Source organism: Lycium barbarum, chromosome 4, assembly GCF_019175385.1.
Source record: "Lycium barbarum isolate Lr01 chromosome 4, ASM1917538v2, whole genome shotgun sequence".
Taxonomy (NCBI): Eukaryota; Viridiplantae; Streptophyta; class Magnoliopsida; order Solanales; family Solanaceae; genus Lycium; species Lycium barbarum.
In genome coordinates, this window is record NC_083340.1 from 141,120,903 (window position 1) to 141,144,406 (window position 23,504).

Below are 23,504 nucleotides of genomic sequence, written 5' to 3' on the forward strand. Positions count from 1 at the left end.
GATGATGAACATTAATTATCAAGCATCCATGTGATGCATAATCATGGAGTCAACTAATATATATGGAAAACATCAACTCAAAGAAGAAAATCTTACAAGTTGGATGAGATCAAGATTTTATGCGTTGTTTATAGTATAGGATACATTTTAAATTATGGAAGAAAGACATTAGTCATTTAACTCATTCACCTACTATTTGTAATAAACCAGCTGTTAAATGCACCATGATCAGAGGTGGAGCCAGAAATCGAAGCTTGTGGGTTCGGGGTTCTAATTCTTTAAAGTTACTGGGTTCAAAATTAATAATTTGTACATATTCAACAAAAAATATACAAATATATGATTCGGACCAAAGTTACTGGGTTCGGCCGAACTCACCCGAAGGGCTAGCTCCGCCCCTGACGATGATGAACATTAATTATCAAGCATCCATGTGATGCATAATCATGGAGTCAACTAATATATATGGAAAGCAACAACTCAAAGAAGAAAATCTTACAAGTTGGATGAGATCAAGATTTTATGCGTTGTTTATAGTATAGGATACATTTTAAATTATGGAAGAAAGACATTAGTCATTTAACTTATATATATATATATATATATATATATATATATATATATATATATATGGTTGTCGAATTATTAAGCTCTATTAATAAACTAAAACAAAGAAATCGAACAGTTCCTAGTTTCACACAATAGTGACAAAGGTATTAATTGGCACCATTGTATATATCTTGTTTACATATCATGAATTGATGAAATTCATTTGTTCTCAAGCTAAAAAAAAATGTCCTTGAGGGGTCGAAAGTTGCATGAATGTACATCTATGATGCGCTTTTTATATTTGTCATTTTACTATAAAATTAGTAACCATCGATGAAAACCTCACACATTAGCAAATATGGAAGAAATGCTGAAATTTTAATTAAACAAACCTCAAATTCTAATGATGCATTTTAAAGCCAAACGGATCCAGATCTAAAGTAGATACTATCAGTAATAGGATGGGATATTACAAATGGTATTAAAACCATTCTGCCGGCAACCTTTTATAAGAAGCGTGTTACGTACACTCTATAGTAGGTTTATATCAAATATGTTTGAATTAGTTGGATCAATAAATTTCGATATCATGCCTAAGCCCTAAAGTAGAAAATGAGAATGATGTTACCTATATATGAATGTCAAACCAAAACTATATATTCCTCCCTATCTCTTTGCTGGTTAGTGCAACATGTGGACTACTTGTTCCTATGCATATAATTGTTCCAACTCAAACTCATGCACGTCCATTTTGTCACCAATTATAGCATTTAAGCCATGAGGACCCATTGCTTTGTTCCAGTCACCAACTACGTGTCTATTTTCAGAAGAAAGTAGGATGTTTTTCCAGAGCATACCCCGCACCCTCTTCACTATCTTTCATCCAAGTGGCAACAAGAAAATTGTTTTTTTTTAAAGGAAAAATTGAAAAATAGAGTATGTACATATATATAACATTAGTCACTAAAGTTATAGAAGTCACGTCTCTATCAACTTTTTAGGGTTCAAAAGGAGGGGTAAAAATCATTATCTCAAACTTTCACATCTTTTGGATTCTTTATTCTCCACGATTCCGATCAGGAAATGAACAAAGTTGTAGAAGATAATGCTTTATCCTTTTGTATCAAAGGATGTTATCTAGTACTCCTACTGTACCAATTTATGTACTCCTTCCGTTCTTTTTACACTAATCCCTTATTTACTAAGCACGTTAATTCTTTAGAAAATTACAGCACTATTTATTAAATGTTTGTTTTACTAAGCTAGGCATATTAATGGTTATTAAAGTTGTAGCTCCAATATAAATTTGAAAAGTGTACACACTTAATACTAAGGGCTATTAATTGAAAGAAGACGTGTTTGTACTAGTATAGATTCATATGGAGAGAATAAAAAAAAAAATCTTCTTTGGTTGGTCCAGAGTGGGGATACTTTGTGCATGTACAACAATTTACTAGAAGGACCAAGATAGCTTTATAAATGAAATGGAAATGTAGTTTTATTGGATACCTTTTCCACCACTTCGTAAAATTAAAGGACCAAATCCGAACTATTTTGCATAGTTTAAAAGTAAATTTGGTTCATTTAAGACCTAAGGGGTCGTTTGGCAGCTGGTTAGGATTATGCTGGTATAGTAATGTAGGCATTAGTTATGCAGGTATTAATTATGCGGGGTTTATTTATGCAAGTATTAGTAATGCAGGGTTTATTTATGCAGATATTAGTTATGCAGGGTTTATTTATGAAGGTATTAGTTATGTGGGATTTGCTTATGCATGGTTTAGTTATGCATAAGTTATTTCTTTGAATGTTAGTTTGTTATATTAAAAGTTAATAAATATTTTATACCTTTTAAAATTAAAATATTTATTTACAATTAAAATTAAAATATTATATTTTTTTACAAAATATTATAGTAAAACATTATATTAAAAATTATATAAAAATATTTGTTTAGAAGAGAAAAGTATTTAAATGGGAAGTGGTAAGGGTAATATTGTCATTTCAACTTTTTATTCATGTATCACTGTATTGGTTATTCCATCTTCTACCCCGCATAAAATAATACATAGATTCCCTCATAACTTATACATGTATTAGTTATACAGGTTTCTAAATTACAAACCAAACATCCTACTAATTTTATGCATGAATAATTTACTTCCTAACTACCTATCAAACGTGATATAAGTATGCAAAAATTAATACATGAATAAAGTATCTCTTTACTAGCTACCAAACGTTATATTAGTTATGCATAAAATAATACATGAATAAGTGGTCTCTTAACCAGCTACAAAACGATCCTAAGTGTTAGAAAGCCTTTGACGTTAGTTAATAAGGACGAATTTCGTAATTGTTTAATGGTAAAAATAAATCTGACCACAACGATTAACGGAAAAATAAATTAGTTCGTTTTGCAAAGTTTAGAAGTAATTTAATTTTTATACTAAAAAAAACAAGCTGAATTTATATAAAATGGAATAGAAGGACTTATCAAAATCTTATATGATATTAGCTAAAAAGAAGGATGATTGACCACTTGGCACGATATTTTTCAGATATTTTTTTGCTCTTGGAACTCTCTAGAGAAATTCAAGAATCTTATGAACTCATCCAATATCTTTATAAACCCATGTGAATTGTGATATTATAATATGTAACTTAAAATATTTCCACGTATACATATAGACTTATCCTATGCTAGTTTTTGATATCATATAAAATTATTTGAATCATTTATTTAATGGTAATTTATATTTATTTTTTAAGTTGTGACCCAATAGACGACAGCAAAACTTACCCGAATTCGGTTTATTGTCAATAGATACATGACATGAGTTTATATAAATTTTTAACACTTAATTAATAATAATTTATTAACACGTCTTCTCACCTCATTAAATTACTAAATTATAGTATATTTATATATTTTGATATAAATATTTGATGTAGATAAATATTTAGTACGAAGAAACCTTCTTCACTACGCTGCTAAATGACGCTACTTCACTCGAAATTTTACCAAGTATATGTCTAAATAATATATTTTATAACAACATAATATGTATATCCCAAGTAGTAATTAATACTGCTTGAAAGGTTGTGCTTTGTCTTTTAAGGTGAAATTTTCCTGTGTCCGAATTAATCGGGCCCAAAGTAGTTACCAAACACTCAATAGAAAATCAAAATATATATATATTAGACAAAGTGTAAAATAAATTCATACAACTTGCATAAAATTCAACGTACATCACTGTGTCAGAGAAATCTACATTTGTGGTTACACATATCAAAAGAAAATCGACATAAACTTTTGAGAAAAACAGAAGCTCAAGTATAGTAGTAGTATACTTACTATAAAGAAATCAAACCAAAACCCAAACTTTAAGGAGCGTGTCCCATCCTGAGAAAAAATTTAGCCTAAGTTCTATGAACTGCAATCTTTTTGTGGATACACACAGTCTTCACGTGGCCAAAAGATAAATGAATTCAATTAAAGATTTGGGAAAAGGATAAATGAATTCAATTAAAGATTTGGGAAAAGGACACCTACTTTACATATGATATTCACGTGTCTTTACCTTGTAAATTTTTGCCAACTTTTGTCCACATCTACCCTTTAAAAAAGGGGTGAAAATAGAAAGAAAAAAAAAAAGGAGAAATTTTAATACGACTTGAATTTGAGAAGATCTTTAGATGCTACTTGAATTATGATTTGACCATAAAAAGGAAAAAAAAACACACACACACACACAGGACTATCCAAGTGGATAGTATATAGTTGGGGCTATTGTAACAATTGAAAAGATCGATATAAATATTGTACATTTGTTTAAAGCATAAAGGAGAAGAACGATTTTATGACTCGCTTGAATACTCCATTCTTTTTTGTTAGTATATATGACTTTTTTTACGTGAGATTAGTCAATAGGGGCGCATTCTTATCATTCGTCAGCAGAAATATGTCCTAGATCTCTTGCCTCAGGCAAACATGCTTGATTCTCATCCTTTGGCCACTCCTCTTATTAGTGATACCGAACTTTCCAAGTTGGATGTCACCTCCCTCTTTGATCTCACCTATTCTTCTATTGAGTCGGCTTATATTATATGAGAGAAAAATAGAGCACATAAAATCTTTGTCGAATCATTTTTTTAATTCAAATTGGTCTCGATGATGTAGCTCAAGGGTTAAATTCTTGAAATCTGTTAGGTCAAGTATACAATATGAACTTTTTTGTACAAATGGTCGGACAAATTGCACAATGGGAATTAACTTAGAGTTCAATGAGCTAATTGGTGTACAAAGCTTTACTTAATTGAATAAAACTTGACAGGTCGGCCAAAAAAAAATTTACAATGGGAAATTGAAAAACAAAGACCAGCAAAAACTTATCAGAGTCCAAACCAAACCCAAAATTTGAGATAGTCCTTACTCAGCAAGTGGCATTTACGCCATATTCTGTGCTGGTCTTTAATTTTTGTCCCTTGACATTAGTTTATATTTTTACATCACCTACAAGTTATGTCCCACGTGACTTTCTTCCATAAAGAACTTATACCGCACTAACCATGAATTCGATTGCTAAAGGCCAAAAATTAAAGATCAGCCCATTTGAAGGACAAAAATTAACGACCAACTCATTTGAAGGTCAAAACGTGCAATTTCTTCTATGGTCAAAAGGTGGTGGAGTTTGGGCCTGAAAATTTTAGCCCAAGCTCTACGAACCCAATCTATTGGATTCACAGTACTCTTTCACCTTTTTTTGCGCGGATTATCCTTCATTTGGGGTGGTCTTTAATTTTTATCCTTCGAATTGATGGCCTTTAAGTTTTGTCTTTCGCCTAATACCCTAAGGTTGTGGGTTCAAACCCAGCTCAGTAATAAAAAAAATCGCAAGGCAGATGTTTGGATTCACAAAGCAGAATTTTGCAAATTCTGCCTTAAGGCAGTTTTGAAGGCAAAACTCTGCCTTGCGAATCCAAACTCTACCGTACAATTTTTTTTTTAATTTTTGACTGAGCGGGGGTTCGAACCCGAAACCAAGGGATTTTTAGCGAAGGGAAAAAGTTAAAGACCACCAATTTGAGGGACAAAAATTAAAGACCACCCCTAGCGAAGGACAATCCTGCAAATTGCCCCATTTGACTCTTCACCTATCCAAAATAAAGGGACTTTTTCAAATATCTATGCGAGAGTCCGGAACTAGAGTCAAATTTCTAACTACAAATTTTATCTTTGCGAGAGTCCTTTTACCCCTCTTGACCTTTTCCTAAACGGAATTATCATCCTCTGAAACACTATCTCCATATCTGTGTTCGAATGGTAAAATACATGATCCTGGCTTTTTTGGAATTGAAACTCCGTTTGCTTAAGATTTTTCCGACGAGGAGTTCTGGTCAGGAATCCGTGTCGACTCTTTCAAGGAGAAAGAACTAAAGATTGTGATATTTGGTTAATTAATTGTAATATTTCCAATTAAAAATGACACGTGTGTGAATTAGTTAATTTTTAATTTATTTTTTGCTCTCACCCGCCTTTAAGAGAGTGAGCACACACTCTTTGTCACATCACTATTCAGGGATATATTTATTCCGTTTTTAAAAGTTAAAAATAATTTTCGTATTTCTTATTTACCGTATGACAATTCTTGTATTATTTATGCGCTGGAAGTTTGTATAACAATTCTCGTATTATTAATTCTCATTCAAATAATTTATACATCAAACCCAACGACCCCTATTGCTTCGTCGATCCAGCTCCCCTTTAGTAAGCTTCTCTCCACTTTTCTCCGGTAACCCTTGATAATTGACACGTGTCATCAATTAAGTTAAATGAACTAGATTATTCCTCTGTTTTTTGTTTTAAAAAAAGGATGAAATCAAGACAAAAGGACAATGGAAAATTTCTATATTCTTAAAATTACAGAGTATGAACACAGAACACACATATTATGAAATAACCATACAATAGCATCAGATTAAATATCATTTTACATTGGGATAAAAGTTTGACAAAATTTCATCTCAATATTCCAAATCTTTTCTTTTTCCAATTTTTGTAGAACTTTACCTAGCCAGACTACAAATCATGACGAAATCAAGAATTTCTCTAAGGATATTCAAGAGTGTTCAATAATGAAATATATAATTATAAAAAGTCACATCTGACATATATATGCAATGTAATTTTTCAAAGAAGGGTGTTCACCTAACCACCTTCGACATATCCAATTGCGCCCTTGGTCAACGTACAAAACACTTCTTAAAAAACAAAAACAACTTCTTTGGAAATTCAAGTATGTTTGATAAAAAACATAAATCTTCTTCAGTTTTTGGTTGCTCTGGAGAAGAATTTCCCACAGAAAATTGTGGTGAGGAAGTGGTTTCTGTGAAACATTCTGAATTTTTGAACTTTATATGAACTGGTTGATTTTTCAAAAGGTCACGGAGACTAACATACTTATATTCTGCCATGATTTATTTGGAAAATTATTGGTGGAACTATCGGAAACAACCTCTCTAACTCCCAAGGTAAGGGTAAAGTCTGCGTATACTTTACCTTCTCCAGACCCCACTTTGTGGGAATATACTGAATATGTTGTTGTTGTTGTAGTATTGGTGAAACTAATTTTCTAGATTAGAAGATGATGTTTGTGTATTGGAGAAAAGGATATAGCAGAGAGTAACAAAATCTTTACAATATGTTTGTAATATGAGTGTAGATTATGTGTAAGGATATGGGCGGATATATAGCAGAGAGTAACAAAATCTTTATAATATGTTTGTAATATGAGTGTAGATTATGTGATGGCTTGTTTTCGGGGGATAACAGTGCATTAATTATAATTACAAAAGGATTAGAAACTGGAATGTCGAATTAAAACAACTCAAACAATTTATAGGAATCGATGATGCATAAAATACTGTCAAACTTCATCACGTAGTTTGTCTCAAAATTTTACCGTCTTTCATAGCAATTTGATTGTTATACAGCTATAGTAACATTTGAAATTTAAATCTTATTCGGGTGTCATAAACAAAAACACAAAAAACAAAAAAAAATCCCCAAAAAAGGATTTTAACACGTTTAGGCAAGTGACCCAAGAAAATCTCACCAGCCTAACTTGCTAGTTGTAGCCGTCACTAATGTATAATAATTGTATAATCAGTGTATATTGTATACATACTGAATAAACTATAAAACATAAAAATGGGCAATTTGCACGGGCGTTCTTTAATTTTTGTCCTTCGCTAAAATACCTCGAAGTTCTGGGATCGAACCCCAGCTAAGTAAAAAATAAAAATAAAAGGCAAACCTCTGCCTCAAGGCAGAAAAAATTATGCCTTATAAGACCGACTTTTCGCAAAGTCTAGCCTTGCGAATTTTATTATTATTATTATTTTACTGAGGAGGGATTCAAACTCAGAACCTCAGGGTATTTTCGGCTACTTTTCTGAGCGAATGATAAAAATTAAAGACCAAGGCCTTTGTAGGACAATCCGTGCAAAAAAATGCATTTTGTTTTGTGGGCTGTACTGGGCTGGTATGTAGAAATCCCATATTTATTTTTCTTTGAAATCCCATATAGATATAGTAATTAGTAAGTAATCAAAAACTTGTAATGCATGAAAATAGTAAATGGCATATATGGTACTGGATTTCAAGAAACAATAAGATGATAATACATATTCCAATGTGGTGTCCCCAGTACCAACAACTACAACAATATTATTGGCCCTATCAATACTCTACTTCTCTGATACTCTTACTACATATTTTATCGGCTGATTTACGCAAATAGCCATTTTTATGGCCTTGTACTTGGAAGTTAGCAACTTTTTCAAAATTAGACCAGTGGTCTGAAGTTTAAAATTCAAAACTAATATTCCAACCACAGCTAAATTTTGAAGAAGTGGCCAACTTCTAAATACAAGGCCACAAAAGTGGCTACCTCGCGTAAATATAGCCCTTTTATCTTACAATATAAATGAACTAGTTTACAAAAACAGGCTTGAGTCTATCTCGGTAGAGCTCATTATAGCACTTAATTTCTACACACTGACCAAAATATACACATGATAAGTTAACATAATAGTCGAGAAATTCACAATCTCCGGACCTAAGTTAACGTACAGCTAATTTCGTGAGTACTTCAAATGTGTGAAGTCGACTAGTCAGAGTTGCAAGAATAGAAGCAGAGAAAGTCCAGCGTACTCGAGGTGAACCTTGATCACTCTCCGGAAAGAAAGTTGATCGTGTGCTCCACCAATGGTGAACTCTCGTTTCTCTGCAGCATTCTTTAGTAGACAAAAGGAGGCACGTCGTAGCTTCTTGCTAAGCTTGAGCTTCATTGCTCAGAAAAAACATGATCCCCTGAGACAACCATCAAAATTTGTAAGTGCATCGAAGAAAATATGGTGTTCTCTAATCCACTTGGAAGAAACCTCAATCATTTGGTCCTAATTTAATACGGTTGGTTTGTTTCCTTATATGTATGATAAAAACGTTTACCATCAATAGCTTCTGGTCGGGAGAGGATCATAGTCGTAAGCATCACCAGCCTTGATAAACCGGCCCTTCACACGCCTTCTGACATCAGCTCTTGCCTTGCGGGAAACATATCTTACTCGCTTGTCAAATCTATCATATCATAAAAAAGACTGTTAAAGAAGGTATTGATACCCTATCAAATCGAAGAGAAATTCTGGAAAAATGATGTGCGATAAGCTAAATAATCAAAAGGTAGAGGTAAGGTCTGAGTACACACTACCCTCCCCAGATCCCACTTGCGAGATTACACTGGGTTTGTTGTTGTTGTCAGTTTACAATAAGCTAAATATTCAAAGATATCTTAATTAGTTTAAATGTTGAGCAAAAATATGCGCAAAGTTTCTCCTAGGCTGAACTTTGATAGGTGCAACATTGTCAAACCGAAGATTGCACAATCTCCAGAATAACTCTTCAGGTAAGTTCTAAGGAACCAAAGATACTCTTTTCTAACATTTCTCAGTTTCAATTTTATATGGTGATGCAACTGAACAGAGCTTGAGATGCTACTGACACGTGCATTTCAATGATTAGTAAACAAGATTTTCTTTTTTTGGCAATAGTAAACAAGAAACTTACTTCCTTGTCTTCTTCTTTTCCTTGTAGCGCAAAACAGCATTGCTCCTGCTAGTCGATGGGAACGAAATTTCAGGACATGGAGGACACCATGGCGGCTCTCCCATTAGGAGCATCGGGGAGACTCCGCAGTCTTGGTGATCTCCAGCACTGCATTCTCCTCCAGTTTGGTTGGAAACTGAGAAGCTAGATTGTCTAGCAAAGTAAAGGATAGAATCCGTCTTGCAGCTCATCGTGGAATCTGCAGATGCTGCATCGCTACATGTTGGCTGCAGTGTATTTACCCGTGCCATTGACGATCCCTGGAAAATTATTAACAAGATTTAGGTTCATCAATGTTTAATATGATTACATAAAACTTTTCCTGGCAAGATCAAAGAACCTTCACAGATGATAAGATAAAGAGCATCAGAACATACTACTATGGAATAATACTCTGAAAACATTTCAATTGAATGTTCTATAGACTTGTCTATGACAAAATCTCTATCGATACAGAGGAAGCGGTTATTAACAAAACAGGAGCAATCCTCATGTCTGCATGTGTACAATATCTACTGACCAGAATAAAACTACAACATCCAGATGATTAACTGTTTAATATTTGTCGAAACAAATCTCATTTCCTTTTTTGTAACTGAGACACAAACCTATCATATACAGTGAATTCATTAAAAGCATCAAAACGCAGCACTCACAACCAAAAGTGTAAGAAAAGCAAATATATAGTCCAAAACCTGCTACAACATATCGCATAATAGTCCAAGCATTGACCTACCGTAATGAAAAGGTCAAACAAATTAGTACCCCCTCTGTCCCAATTTATGTGATGGCATGGAGTTCAAGAAAGAAAGACTTTTGAAACTTGTGATCTAAACAAGCCATAAGTATTTGTGTGGCTATAAATCATCTCATTAAGGGTAAAATAGGAAGTTAAGTTAAATTATTTCTAAATATAGAAAGATATCATTCTTTTGGTACAGACTAAAAAGAAAATTGCATCACATAAATTGGGAGTTGGGATATGTAAAAGGAATCCTATTAAGCTTCTAACTTTCTTTACCTGAAATCAGCGCCGGGACCATCAATCATCAAAACTTTAGAAGGGACCTTTGCTTATGTGAAAATTTCTAGCTTCCTGTACCTCAAACCAGATTGATTATTTATTAGATGGTGCATCAGTTGCAGGTCCTAAAACTTCAGCTAAACTATAGGAAACTTCTCTGATGCAACATATTAGTATATTACTATGTTTGCTTTTAGCACAGTTTCTAGTTCGTTATGAATTTACGACAATTCAGCTACCACAACCACATCCCTTTCGGGTTCTGATCTTGCTATTCAGAGGTTCGAGTCCTTCTGTCCTAGATCCATTTCTCGCTTCAACCTAAAGTTTACAGTCGATACCCAAGTTTATTAGAAATATCCCAATGGTGTAACGTCGTCGACAACTCATAAGATAAGACCACCGAGATCTTCGACTTAGCTCCAAAAGGTAATCCACAGCTACCGCTAATAAAATAAAAGAATATGCTTTTAGGTAATCCACGGCTACCGGTCATACAATAAATGAATATGTTTTTTGCCACTGAGCGACTAGGGATGATACCAGACTGACCATAGTATGGGTACACACGGGATAGACTAGTGCTCTCCTCCTTTAAGAAGTGTGTAAGAAGGTTCACGCTATAAATTGCTAATGAAGACCGGGTCCCCAGCCGCTGACAATTGAGTGTGGCATTGTTTCTCTTCCCTTTTTGTTACAAACAAAAGAAGGCACTAACTAGAAAATTACAAAAGAACATTATACATTTTGTGGGACATCCTTCAACATGACGAGAAATGTTTTTGATAAGTTAGTGTCAATGAAGAGAAATGTTTATACTAACTATATTATAACTAGAGAGAAAGTCAAAGTAATTCATAAGTTCTTCATCTAGCTCATGCTAATAGTGATGGCATGCCATCTACATGAAAAATTACCAGTCAACGGAAAGTATACGGCAGTTGAAGTATATGCAGGAGATATAATGTTAACACACCTCGGCAGCATTGGCATCCCGGCAGCTGGAGTCAGCATTTTTCATGTCTTTCATCCCAAAGAAGCGATCGAGATTTTCATTCTCAAATAGCTCATCTGGATAATTGAGCGAATCACCAAATAGCTCTTCATAATTCTCGACACTCAAGTCCACCGAATCCATAATGAGATTATCACAGTAAGGATCCTCCTCAAATAAACTAGAGCCTTTTTCTCCCATATAGCCGCCCTGAAAAGTTAATAAAGATAATAGCTCAAGAAAATTCCCAAAAGTGAAAAAAAAAAAAAAAATCATGTTTGAAGCAGAGACAGCATGCTAAATAACCATCTCAACCTTTTATCAGATACTAGGATGTAAATGCAATCAAATGCTAAATAAATAAAAAAATATGAAGTTCTTCACTTCTATCAACGAACATCACTGAAAACATAATTTACCTTTGACGATACAGAATTCGAGGATCCAAAAGGCAGGTCCACATTATGCATCTTGTTGTCAAGAGTAGGCATAGATGAATCCATTAAAAGATTCGATTTCTCCGAAATATTCATGTCATTCGCTTCGAATGCAGCACGCGTATTTGGTGAATGGTCCTTACCTTGAGGACCTTCACCATCCCTAGGACGGTTATCATTGATGTTCATTGAACCCATTCTCTGTTCACAATTACCACCAATCGAAGGGTCATCTAACAGAAATGACCAGATATTAGAAAGTTCAGCAGCAGAAGGACAGCCCGTGTAACAACTAAGTGCTTGCCTGTTGTGCATTGAACCCGAACTGGAACTACTAGCATGACCTGACCAATCACAGTTCTGGCAAAGAGATATTTTCTCATCAATGCATCTAACGACAGCTGGTTGTGAATTACATCTTTCACATATAAGTGTCCTGGAATGACGCTGCGAAAGGGCATTTGCTGAATGGACATTTCGATCACATGACAAACATAAGCAAGCTGCATCGGACCGGCAATATACAACCGATCTTTGCTCTCCACAATATTCACATATATAACCCATAACTTATTTTTTCCCTAGTTATATTAGACCAGAATCAGTCTAAAGATCTTCAGCCTTCAAGCACAAAGTTCACAACTTTACGCAACAGAAGATGATTTGCTCAACTAATTTTGTTCTTTCCTGCAATAAGGAACAAGAAACTATATTATCAAAAGCTAATGAATAAAAAAGATGCAATTTTTAGTATAGTACAAGTATATCCTTCATATACATAGATCTTTGCCCATCCAAAAAAGAAAATTGAAGAGTTCATACTGAGATTTTGGTCAGCAAAATAAGACTTTTAAATACAACTTAAAGAGAATGGAAAAGGCAAAATCAAAGTTTGCCACTTTAGTCACTAAAGGAAAAAGGGCTACAAACTAATTGAGAATCAAGCTTCCAGACAAACAGTGTAGAACTTTCACAGTCACAACTTTCTTTCTTAACATAATTATTATCTACAACAAAAAAAGGACACTTTTTTTCCTTATTAAAATACCTTAAGCTAGAGGGAATAGAACTTTGAACAACAAGGGAAAATGAATCATCAAAAAAGACATAAAAAACAAAGAGATAAAGCTCTAGATAAGCATAGAGAAAGATCTAAAAGAACTACATAAAGGATACAAAGAAACAGAACCCCAACACAGATTCAAGAAAAGCAACCTCAATAAACTTAAACAAAATAGAAATTGACAGAACACATTCAAGAAAGTAACTAACTTTACCTGATATAACAATAAAACTGACCAAAAAAATTACTACACAAGAAACAGAACCCCATGTCTAAAGTAGGATTTACAAGTAATTTTAAACAATGGAAGTTTAAGAAACTTCAAAATTATCAGCTACCCACAAACAGATCAAACAAGAAACAACAAGCAAACCCAACACAGATTCAAGAAAAGCAACCTCAATGACCTCAAAAAAGACAAAAAATTGACAAAAAAATCATGAAAGTAACTAGCTTTACCAATATAACAGGAAAGCTGACCAAAAAGATTAGAACCCCATGTCCAAAGTAGGATTTACAAGCAATTTTAAACAATGGAAGTTTGAAAAACTTCAAAAACATTAGCAAACCATAAACAGATCAAACAAGAAACATCAAGTAACACCAACATAGATTCAAGAAAAGCAACCTCAATGAACTAAAAAACAAAACTTTGACACAAAACATTCAAGAAAGTAACTGACTTTACCTCACAAACAGATCAAACAAGAAACAACAAGCAAACCCAACACAGATTCAAGAAAAGCAACCTCAATGAACTCAAAAAAGACAAAAATTGACAAAATAAATCAAGAAAGTAACTAACTTTACCTGATATAACCGTGAAGCTGACCAAAAAATTAACACAAGAAAAGGGAAACAAGTACAGACAACCCCTTTTACAGCAGCTTTTTTTTCGAACCCCTAAACAAGAAAGATGACCTTTCCAAAATATCTTTCTCCAAGTGTGTGTGTTGGCTGTTTTTATGGGAAGTTTTTGTTTTGGTATGTATATGCTGATGAGCTGTTGGGAGTTGCGATAATATCTACACAATAAAATAATATTAAAGTTGATAAAAAAGTGCAGGAGAGAGAAGATTTTTTTTTTTTTTGGTATAATAGTATATGCTTATGTACTGTTGGAGTTGTGATAATATCTAAAAATAAAATGACATTAAAGTTGATTAAAAAGTGCAGGAGAGAGAGTTTTTTTTTTATAGAAAAGCGTGAAGGTCGAGTATTAAAGTAGAAGGGTAGTAGATGGTCGAGAGAGAGATAGGGGCTAGTCCCCTCTACACGTATTCTTAGTAGTAGTAGTATTTAGTGATCAAGTAATTGTCTATTCTTCGATATGTATTCATTCTATTGGGCCTTTGCTTTCTATCTTGCTCTTTTGTTGTTATTTTCTTTTATTCTTATTTTATATTTTTTTACTGTTCCATCGAATTCCTTTTTCTTTTTTTTTTAATTTAATTTCCTTTCTTTTCGAGCCAAGGATCTTTTAGAAATAGTCTTTCTATCTCACAAAAGATAGGGATAAGATTTTGCGTACATCCTACCCTCTTCATACAAATTACACTTGTATGTTGCTATTGGTGTATGTATATGCTGATGAAACTGTTGGCAGTTGTGATAATATCTACAAATAAAATAATATTAAAACTGATAGAAAAGTGCAAGAGAGAGAAAGAGGAAAGGGCTGTCATGTGGGACCCTGTCCTTTTCATGCAAGGAAAAGTTAGACCCTCTCTTGATAGAAAAGTACAAGAGAGAGAAAGAGGAAAAGTTGCCCCCCTACCCCTTGCCCCCACCTCCTACTAGGAGGAAAAGTGTGTGATGTGGCACTCTGTCTTTCCTTGATATTTTTAGTCTTGAATAAAAAAGAAATAAAAGAACATTTTGGCAGATCTTATGAGTAATTTAGATTTAGATATTTTAAGAGCATACATCACAAAGTTGCACCTCCAAATATTAGTTCTCATTAACTTTTTCCTAACTACCATTAAATATACATGTCTAGCTTATTAAATATCTGATGTAAGTCAAAGGCATTCATTACAAATGTAAAAGATCAAAATTACTTAAAAGTATATTTGATAACTATTTTAGACCAATTCCTGAAGATAAGGGATCATTTGTCATTTTCTCTAGCTTGATGACTTGTTTTTTTTCAAAACTTTCATGTGCACTAGCTAGATATATACAGACAGATACAAGGTTTTTTGACACGTACAAACATTATCATTAGTATCTAGTGATGTCAAATATAGAGTTTGAGCCCGTTTGGATTGACGAATAAATTGATCAAATTAGTTTATTGGTCATTTTTAACTTATTTGTATATTTGACAAAAAAAAATAGCTTAAATTAAGTTAAAAAGTGCTTAAAATAAGTCAAAATTAAGAAGCTGCTCAACCCCAACTTTTTTTTTTTTTGGGCTTAAAAGCCATTTTGGTTTGACCAACAACTTTACTCTTTTATCCCTTATATTTTCTGTTAATTCTAATACTACCCTTAACTTCTAAAAACCCTTTAAGCATTTTTATCCAAACACGTAACTCCTTATTTGATAAAATAACTTTCAGCACTAAAAAAGTACTTTAAGCATTTGTGCTTAAAAGCTAATTTTTTTCAGCTAATCCAAATAGGCTCTATATTATGAAATAGTACTATTAGTATTTAGTTAAGATAAAAAAAACTATACCTAGGTTTCTTTTTATTTTATAATCATGGTGTGGGATCGGAAATAGGTTTTTTATCTTCACAAGGTAGTTAGTGTGATTTTGCATAGTATGTTTGTCCTCTACGAAAATTTGAAGATATCATGATTTTTAATCCGTTTCATTAACCACTTGTTCACATTCTTTGACTTCAACATTGTGCTTTGGTTTTCCCTCCTACTTCTCATACGTGATTTTGAATATGTTAGAGCACTTGTCCATCATCGATTGTGCAAGATTTTTTAGGGGAATTTAATTATTCTGGATTACTCCACTAATGGGTTTTTAAGATATTTATTTATACCGAAAGCTTAGATTATGTAATCACTTATAATTGTTTTAGCCGCTTAACCAATCAAATGAACCCCCATGATCTGCATCATGTCAAAGTCCCTTTTTCTTTTCCAAACAAACTATCCCTTTCAAAGAGAGGATTTGGAATTTGTTTAAATTTAGATGAAATGATTTCTTTTTATTAAAGAAAGAGATAAAATTTGAAAAAGAAAAAAGGTTGTTTGTTTAATGAACCTCCCTCCAAAAGCCAATTGCTAAGATTTGAGAACCATTTTGAACCTACCCTGAAAAGAAGGCACATTTTTGTTATTTTCTCTCACATTTTAAGTAAACCCGTCAACCGGTTCGGTTGAACCGGTTAAAACCGGTAACCGGACCGGTAAAAACCGGAACCGGTAGAACCGGTTAACCGTTAATTCTTTACCGGTCCGGTTCTCATTTTTTTGAAACCGGAACCGGTTAAACCGGTTAAAACCGGTGAAATTAAAAAAAATTATAGTCATTAGTTGGGCTTCTGACCGTTAATGGACCGTTAGCGGATTCAATGTCTACTATTATGAGATTTTTTAACATTTATAGAAAAACACTTTGTATTACTTTAGATAATGCTTCTAATAATACAAAGGCGATAGGTCTTATAAAAAGAGAACTAAACCCTCCGCTAAGAAATATTTTTCATGTAAGATGTAGTTGTCACATTTTAAACTTAATTGTTAAAGATGGTCTTGTGCATTTTGAAGATTCTGTTCAAAGAGTTAGAGATGCGGTTGCGTTTCTTTTTTGTAATGCTAATAGGGGAACAATTAGAGATTTTAAGAATGCTTGTGTGAAAAATAACCTTAGACCTAGGAAAATTCAAGTAGAAATTGAGACTAGGTGGAACTACACTTACATTATGCTACAACAAGCATATGAGTATAGGATTTCATACAACAAGTTCACAACAAATATAATATTAATAGTGAGGATTGGTTAACTTTTATGCATTGGGAAGATGTTAAAGAATGTGTTGACCTCTTAGAAATTTTTTATAATGCAACTCTTGCTTTTTCTAGACAATTCTATCCCACGGTAATCGGAATTTTAGCCTACTTAGCGGAAGTAGCTAGAGTTTTACAAGAGTATAAATATAAACCCGGTTATCAAGTGGCTATTTTTGAAATGATAATCAAATTTAAGAAGTATTTTTTTCCCATCCCAACTTTATTTATATTGGGTTCTCTTTTAAATCCTTATTTAAAAGTGTCTTATACTAAAAATTTGGTTAGTCAAATTTATACATTTTTAGAAATTGAAGAGGGAGTTCAACCATCTTTAGCTGAAGCCGAACTCGCTATTGATGATGAGTTTAGAAAAGTTTTTACTCATTATTCTAGTTTGGAAGAACGTGCTATACCCGTTACTCCACGCCCTACTACTTCTCAGAGTAGCAAAAAGGGCTTGTCGGGTTTAAAAGTTTTACATTCACAGCCAACTTCTTCTTCTACCGCAAACTTTGATGAAGTTTTTCTTCTATTTACTTGTGTTCATATTTTTACTTTTATTAAGTTAGGAATATACCTAAAATATACTAAGAATATACTTATAATATACATCTACTTAAATTAAAAATTAGAAAGTTATATACTTGAAAAATAACTAAAATATACTAAGAATATACTTATAATATATAGTATACTATAAGTATAACTTAAACATATATATATATATATATATATATATATATATATATATATAACTTAAACATATTTATATATATTAAGTTATATAACCTAAGTATATTGATATATATATTGATATGTTTAAGTTATATATATACTATATATTATAAGTATATTCTTAGTATATTTTAGTTATTTTAGTTATATATAACTTATATATATATGTTTAAGTTATATATAACTTATATATATGTATAACTTACATAAACATATTTATATATATATTAAGTTATATAACCTAAGTATATTGATATATATATATTGATATATATATATAAGTATATTCTTACTATATTTTAGGTATATATATATATATATATATATATATATATATATATATATATATATATATACGTATATACGAATTTATAAACTTAGAAAAAAATTAAGCTATAAATAACATAAGTTATATACTATAGATACTTATATATATATATATATATAACCTAAGTATATTGATATATATACTGATATATATATAAGTATATTCTTACTATATTTTAGGTATATATATATATATATGTATGTATACGTATATACGAATTTATAAACTTAGAAAAACATTAAGCTATAAATAACATAAGTTATAATATATAAGTTATAAGTATAAGATATAAGTTATAAATAACATAAGTTATATATATATATAGATATAGATATATATGTTTAAGTATACTATATATACTATATATACTTATAACTTATATATTATAACTTATGTTATTTATAGCTTAAGATATATGTTTAAGTTATATTCTTACTATATTTTAGGTATATGTAGTATAACACTATAACTTAAGCATATAACTTAATATATATATGTATACGAAAAATACTATTTTGTATTGCTGACTTGCTGTTAGCCTGTTAGTCAGTAAATATTTAAACTTTACTTATAAACTTGTATAACATATGTAAATATACCTACAATATACTAATAAATACTATAATATATATATATATATAATACAAAAAAAAAGAGTTTTAACGACTTTGAACCGGACCGGTTCCGGTTTGGGATTTCAACCCGGTAAACTGGAACCGGTTAAGCGGTTCCGGTTTTTTAACCGGAAACCGGCCGGTTCCCTAACCGGTTACTGGTCCGGTTCCGGTTAGCCCGGTTGACGGGTTTAATTTTAAGTAAGATATTTATCAAATTTAATCAAAGTTACTTTTGTGACAGGTGATGCAAAGTTAAATGATTTTATGTAACCCAAAAAATAAAAAAAGTGACTTTTAGGTACATTTTTTTGCACGGATTTTCCTTTAAAGGTGCTGGTCTTTAATTTTGCCCCTCAAATTACAGGTCTTTAATTTTTTGACCTTTGCTTAAAAAAAGGGCCGAAAATATCTCGAGATTCTGGGCTCGAATCCCGCTCAGTTAAAAAAAAAAAACAATTTCGCCAATCAAGGTTTCGCGAAAATTCTGCCTTATAAGGCAGAATATAGTTATGCCTTAAGGCAAAAGTTTGCCTTGCGAAATTTCGCAAAGGCAGCAGTTTTTATTTACTCTGCCCGAATAGGCCTAATTTGCTACGAAGTTCTGTCTTGCAGTTTTTATTTTATTTTTTATACTCTACTGGGGTTCGAACCCAGAATCTCAAGGATATTTTCGGCTACTTAAAGTGCCGAAGGGAAAAAATTAAAGACCAACAATTTGAGGGGCAAAAATTAAAGACGACTCCTGAATAAGGGCATTTGTGCGAATGACCCTTTTGGATAAATAACACAAAGCTGGATGACCAACCATGAAATTTACTCCCTAAATCCCTTATTAATTATGTTCGTGATTTTTTTTCACCATTCTATTTAATTCATTCAATATACTCTTTTTACAAAAAAAAAAAAAAAAAAGAATTAAAAGGGGAAATGAAAAGTTCTCTCTTCTCATACAAAAAAGTTCATACTAAGGAAGTGTATGGTATTTACATGTATTGTTTTGACCTAATCATATTAAATCATATTAATTAACACATATTCTCACTTCAATTATTAATTACTTAACAAATTAAGATGATACGGTACAAACACAAGGTGCGGATACATTTCTTCCTTAACCCCACCACCTTTTCAAAATTGATATATGAAATGTTTTTATAATATAGAAAATACTCAATCATATTCACTAACATAAATTCACTGTTTTGTCCAAGGACAATAGTACAATGACATTGAGTTGAACCAAACAGAAAGAGAGTAGCAATTTTGGAAAGAATGAGGGATAAAAATAGAAATAGCAAATCCAAATGTTAATATTACCATAACAATAGTTTGATAGTACTAAAGCAGTAGTTTCTAGAAATGCTATGTTTTCAGATAAGGCATTTGAAGTAGTCCTATTTAACAAGAGTACAAAGACAGTTCACAAAGGGAACAATGATAAGACGAGTGAGTGAATGAGATTTTAGCCAACCAAAAAGGCCCCCCTTCTCTATTAAGCAATGTGTCCCTATCTCCTCCTCTCAAGGGGATGTTTTCTCCTCTTTACTTTGGATAATGTTTAAATTTGCTTTTGTGCTATTCGAAATTGAAATATTGAATAATACTTCCTCCATCCAAATTTATGCGATATAGTTTGATTGGACATGGAGTTTAAGGAATAAAGTAAGACTTTTGAATCTGGTGATCTAAAATAATCCAAAGATATTTGTATGGTTATAAATCATCTCGTTAAGCGTAAAAGATAAAGTTTAAAGTTAAATTATTATCAAATAAGGAAATGTATCATTTTTTTTAGACAAACTCAAAAAGAAAGTGTATCATATAAATTGGAATGGGAGTAGCATTTTTAGCCAAGTCTTTAAGAGAGCAAAAGTGTTTATTTTTAAAAAAGTGAGGTGTTTGATGAGTCCAGAACCAAAATGACCCCAAAAAAGTGTTTTTGAACCAAAATACCCCAACAAAAAAAAAGATGACAAAACTACCTTTAGCGCAGTAAATTACTGCGCTAAAGGGCCCCCTTTTTTTTTTTTTTTTTTTTTGTGGTTAACTCCTCTTTCTTCACACTTTTTAACGTACTTTGGTCATAGATTAATCATGCTTCGAGACCCCGAAACTTTAATATTTTATATATAACCCTACTTATTTTTGTGCGATTAATAAGGTAGGCTCAATACATAAAAGATAAGCAAAACTTCGGATTGCCGTTTTAGTGGTTGAAAAGTGCTTGAACTCCATTTTTGTTTGAAGACCTGGTGTCATTAGCTTTAAGTTCTTTATGAAAATACTTAAACTTGTTCATTAATAATAAACCGAAAGTAGTAAAAATACAATCATCAAAAAAAGAAAAAACTTAAAATACATTCATCAATTCATGCCCTTGAGTTGATGAAAAATTAAACATACTAATATTCTTCAAAATAACAACATCATCATAAATTAAACATAAAACTAAAATCACAATATTCTTAATCATCATCAGAATAGAAGTCCTCAATATCGTCCTCAGAACAATATTTTGGGTTTCTTAAGACATATCTTTTTTCTGTAGATGTTAATTCCCTACCGGTTGATGATGCTTAACTTCGGCCAACTTTAGATGTAAAATCTACAACGTCTTACTAGCATTTTGTTGTTTTTTTTTTAGAAAAGACATCATTTGACCCTTGAACTTGGCACGAAAACTCAGTTTGACAACTAAACTTAACTTGTATTTATTTACCCCCCTTAACAACTTTCATCTTAATTAAATACAACCCTAAATGCTGACGTGGCAAAAAAAAGTAAAAAAAAATTAAGAGAGTGAAAAATATAAAAGGTGGGCCCGCTGATATATATATTATTATATTATTATATTATTATATAATTAAAACATAAAATAAAAATAATATATAATTAAAAAATAAAATCAAAATGCACCCCCACCCCCACCCGCTCCTCTCCACCCCACCCCACAGTCCCGACCCTCTTCTTCACCAAACAACCTCGCCCCCACCACCATCTTCTTCTTCACAACCCCCCACCCCACCCCACAGCCCCCCCTCTTCTTCACGCCACAGCCCCGCCCCCACCATATTCGTCTTCTTCACAACCCCCACCCCACGCCACAGCCCCGCTCCCACCACCTTCCTCCTCCTTCTTCTTCTTCACAAATTCCTCTTTCTCTCTATATTCTCATCATTCTTTTCTTACCATTTTCACCATTTTTTGGTTTCTTGATTTTAATTTTTGTTTTCTTTCAAAAATAAAGTTATGGAATAATGATTATGGAAGAAATGGGGTTGCTAATAATAATAATAATAATAATAGCCAACAATAACAACAATTTGGACGAATTTGAGAAGGAATGGAATGAAATTTGGTGGGGTGATGATGGTGGTCGTAGTGGGTGTGGGTTAAAGATGTGGGTGTTGTTCTTATGGGTGGTTATGGTAGGATAAGGAGAAAGAAGAAGAAAGAGAAAAATAAAAAATAAAGGGTTGGTAATTTTTGACATGGCAATGACGTGGTGAGGATGACGAACTGAGCTAAGTTCAATCATGGCGGCGTCAGCGGCAGTGAGGCGGCGGCGGCTTTGGCCGAGGTGTGGCGGCAGCGAGGGGGTTGAGGAGAAAGAAGAAGAAAGAGAAAAGGGGGAAAGAAGAAGAATGAGAAAAAATAAAAAATGAAGGGTTAGTAATTTTTTACACGGCAATGATGTGGCAACGACGTGGCAACGACGTGGCAACGATGTGGCAATGACGTGGCGCGAGTGTAATACACCTCCCATTGTGAGAGTGGTATTATTTTTTCAGGGTGGTAAATAATTGAAATGAAAGTTGTTAAGGGGGTAAATAAATACAAGTTAAGTTTAGTTGCCAAACTGAGTTTTCGTGCCAAGTTCAAGGGTCAAATGATGTCTTTTCTCTTTTCTTTTCTAATCCTTTGTACGGCAGCCTCATAAGTTTCTGGACCTAGTCGAGGCATGGTTATTGAGTACCTTGTTGGGATTTGAGCGTTGAGATTTTGCAAGTCACGAACAAGACGTTGTGATTCGGCGTACTGATATGCCCATTAGCGATGTAAACCACAATAATATTCACGTGGATCTGTATATTTCAGCTCGCGAAAATCATCATTACGCTCTATTAAAAGGTGAGGCTTGAAATCGTCTAGCACGAATTCACTGTTATCGGTTGAGGAATCACCGGAATAGTTGCTATGATTTGAGTTGTCATCACCACTGCTATTCGAATCCTGTGGAAAAAAAAACGATCAATCTATATTTCTACTATTCCACATTAAATTTTAAATAGATACTAAGTAGCAAAAGGTATTGAATTTTAAGTAGATAAGAAGTAGCAAAAGGCTCTTTATATAGGAATCAAACTCAATAGGTTATGGGGTCATGACTATGACCCCACCAACTCTATTTAATAAGTACAACTATTAATAATATCATGGGGAATCATCTTCATCGGACATTTCACAGTCCGAATCTCACTTGGATCTGAATCTGACGTAACTATGTTGACCATATTCTACCCTGAGGCAACGTATTTTCATTCGATTGTTCTCTTCACGAAAACGGTTAAGAGCAAAATTCAACTCCTGTGGAGTGCCACGAGGCATTGAC

The 23,504-nt window shown here is 32.7% G+C and overlaps 1 protein-coding gene across 1 annotated transcript; it reads right to left on the reverse strand.

Annotated features, from left to right (window-relative positions):
• Positions 1–8,185: 8,185 nt before the first annotated feature.
• Positions 8,186–14,290, reverse strand: LOC132636693 (zinc finger protein CONSTANS-LIKE 9-like). The gene is made up of 6 exons (XM_060353682.1): positions 14,047–14,290; positions 12,156–12,860; positions 11,719–11,946; positions 9,680–9,978; positions 9,065–9,193; positions 8,186–8,926 (listed from the first exon to the last, which is right to left on the reverse strand). Exons 2-5 carry the CDS (start codon positions 12,738–12,740, stop codon positions 9,067–9,069), a joined length of 1,239 nt encoding a protein of 412 aa, XP_060209665.1. The 5' UTR covers positions 12,741–12,860; positions 14,047–14,290; the 3' UTR covers positions 8,186–8,926; positions 9,065–9,066.
• Positions 14,291–23,504: the final 9,214 nt, after the last annotated feature.

Bases quoted from the DNA above. Each gene is read 5' to 3' on its own strand.
- LOC132636693 (XM_060353682.1), bottom strand. From the start codon at position 12,740: ATGGGTTATATATGTGAATATTGTGGAGAGCAAAGATCGGTTGTATAT. The intron at 11,947-12,155 runs GTAAATTATGTT...TTAACTTTTCAG, and splicing joins CGAATTCTGTATCGTCAAAG to GGCGGCTATATGGGAGAAAA. The intron at 9,979-11,718 runs GTGTGTTAACAT...ATAATTTTCCAG, and splicing joins GGGATGCCAATGCTGCCGAG to GGATCGTCAATGGCACGGGT.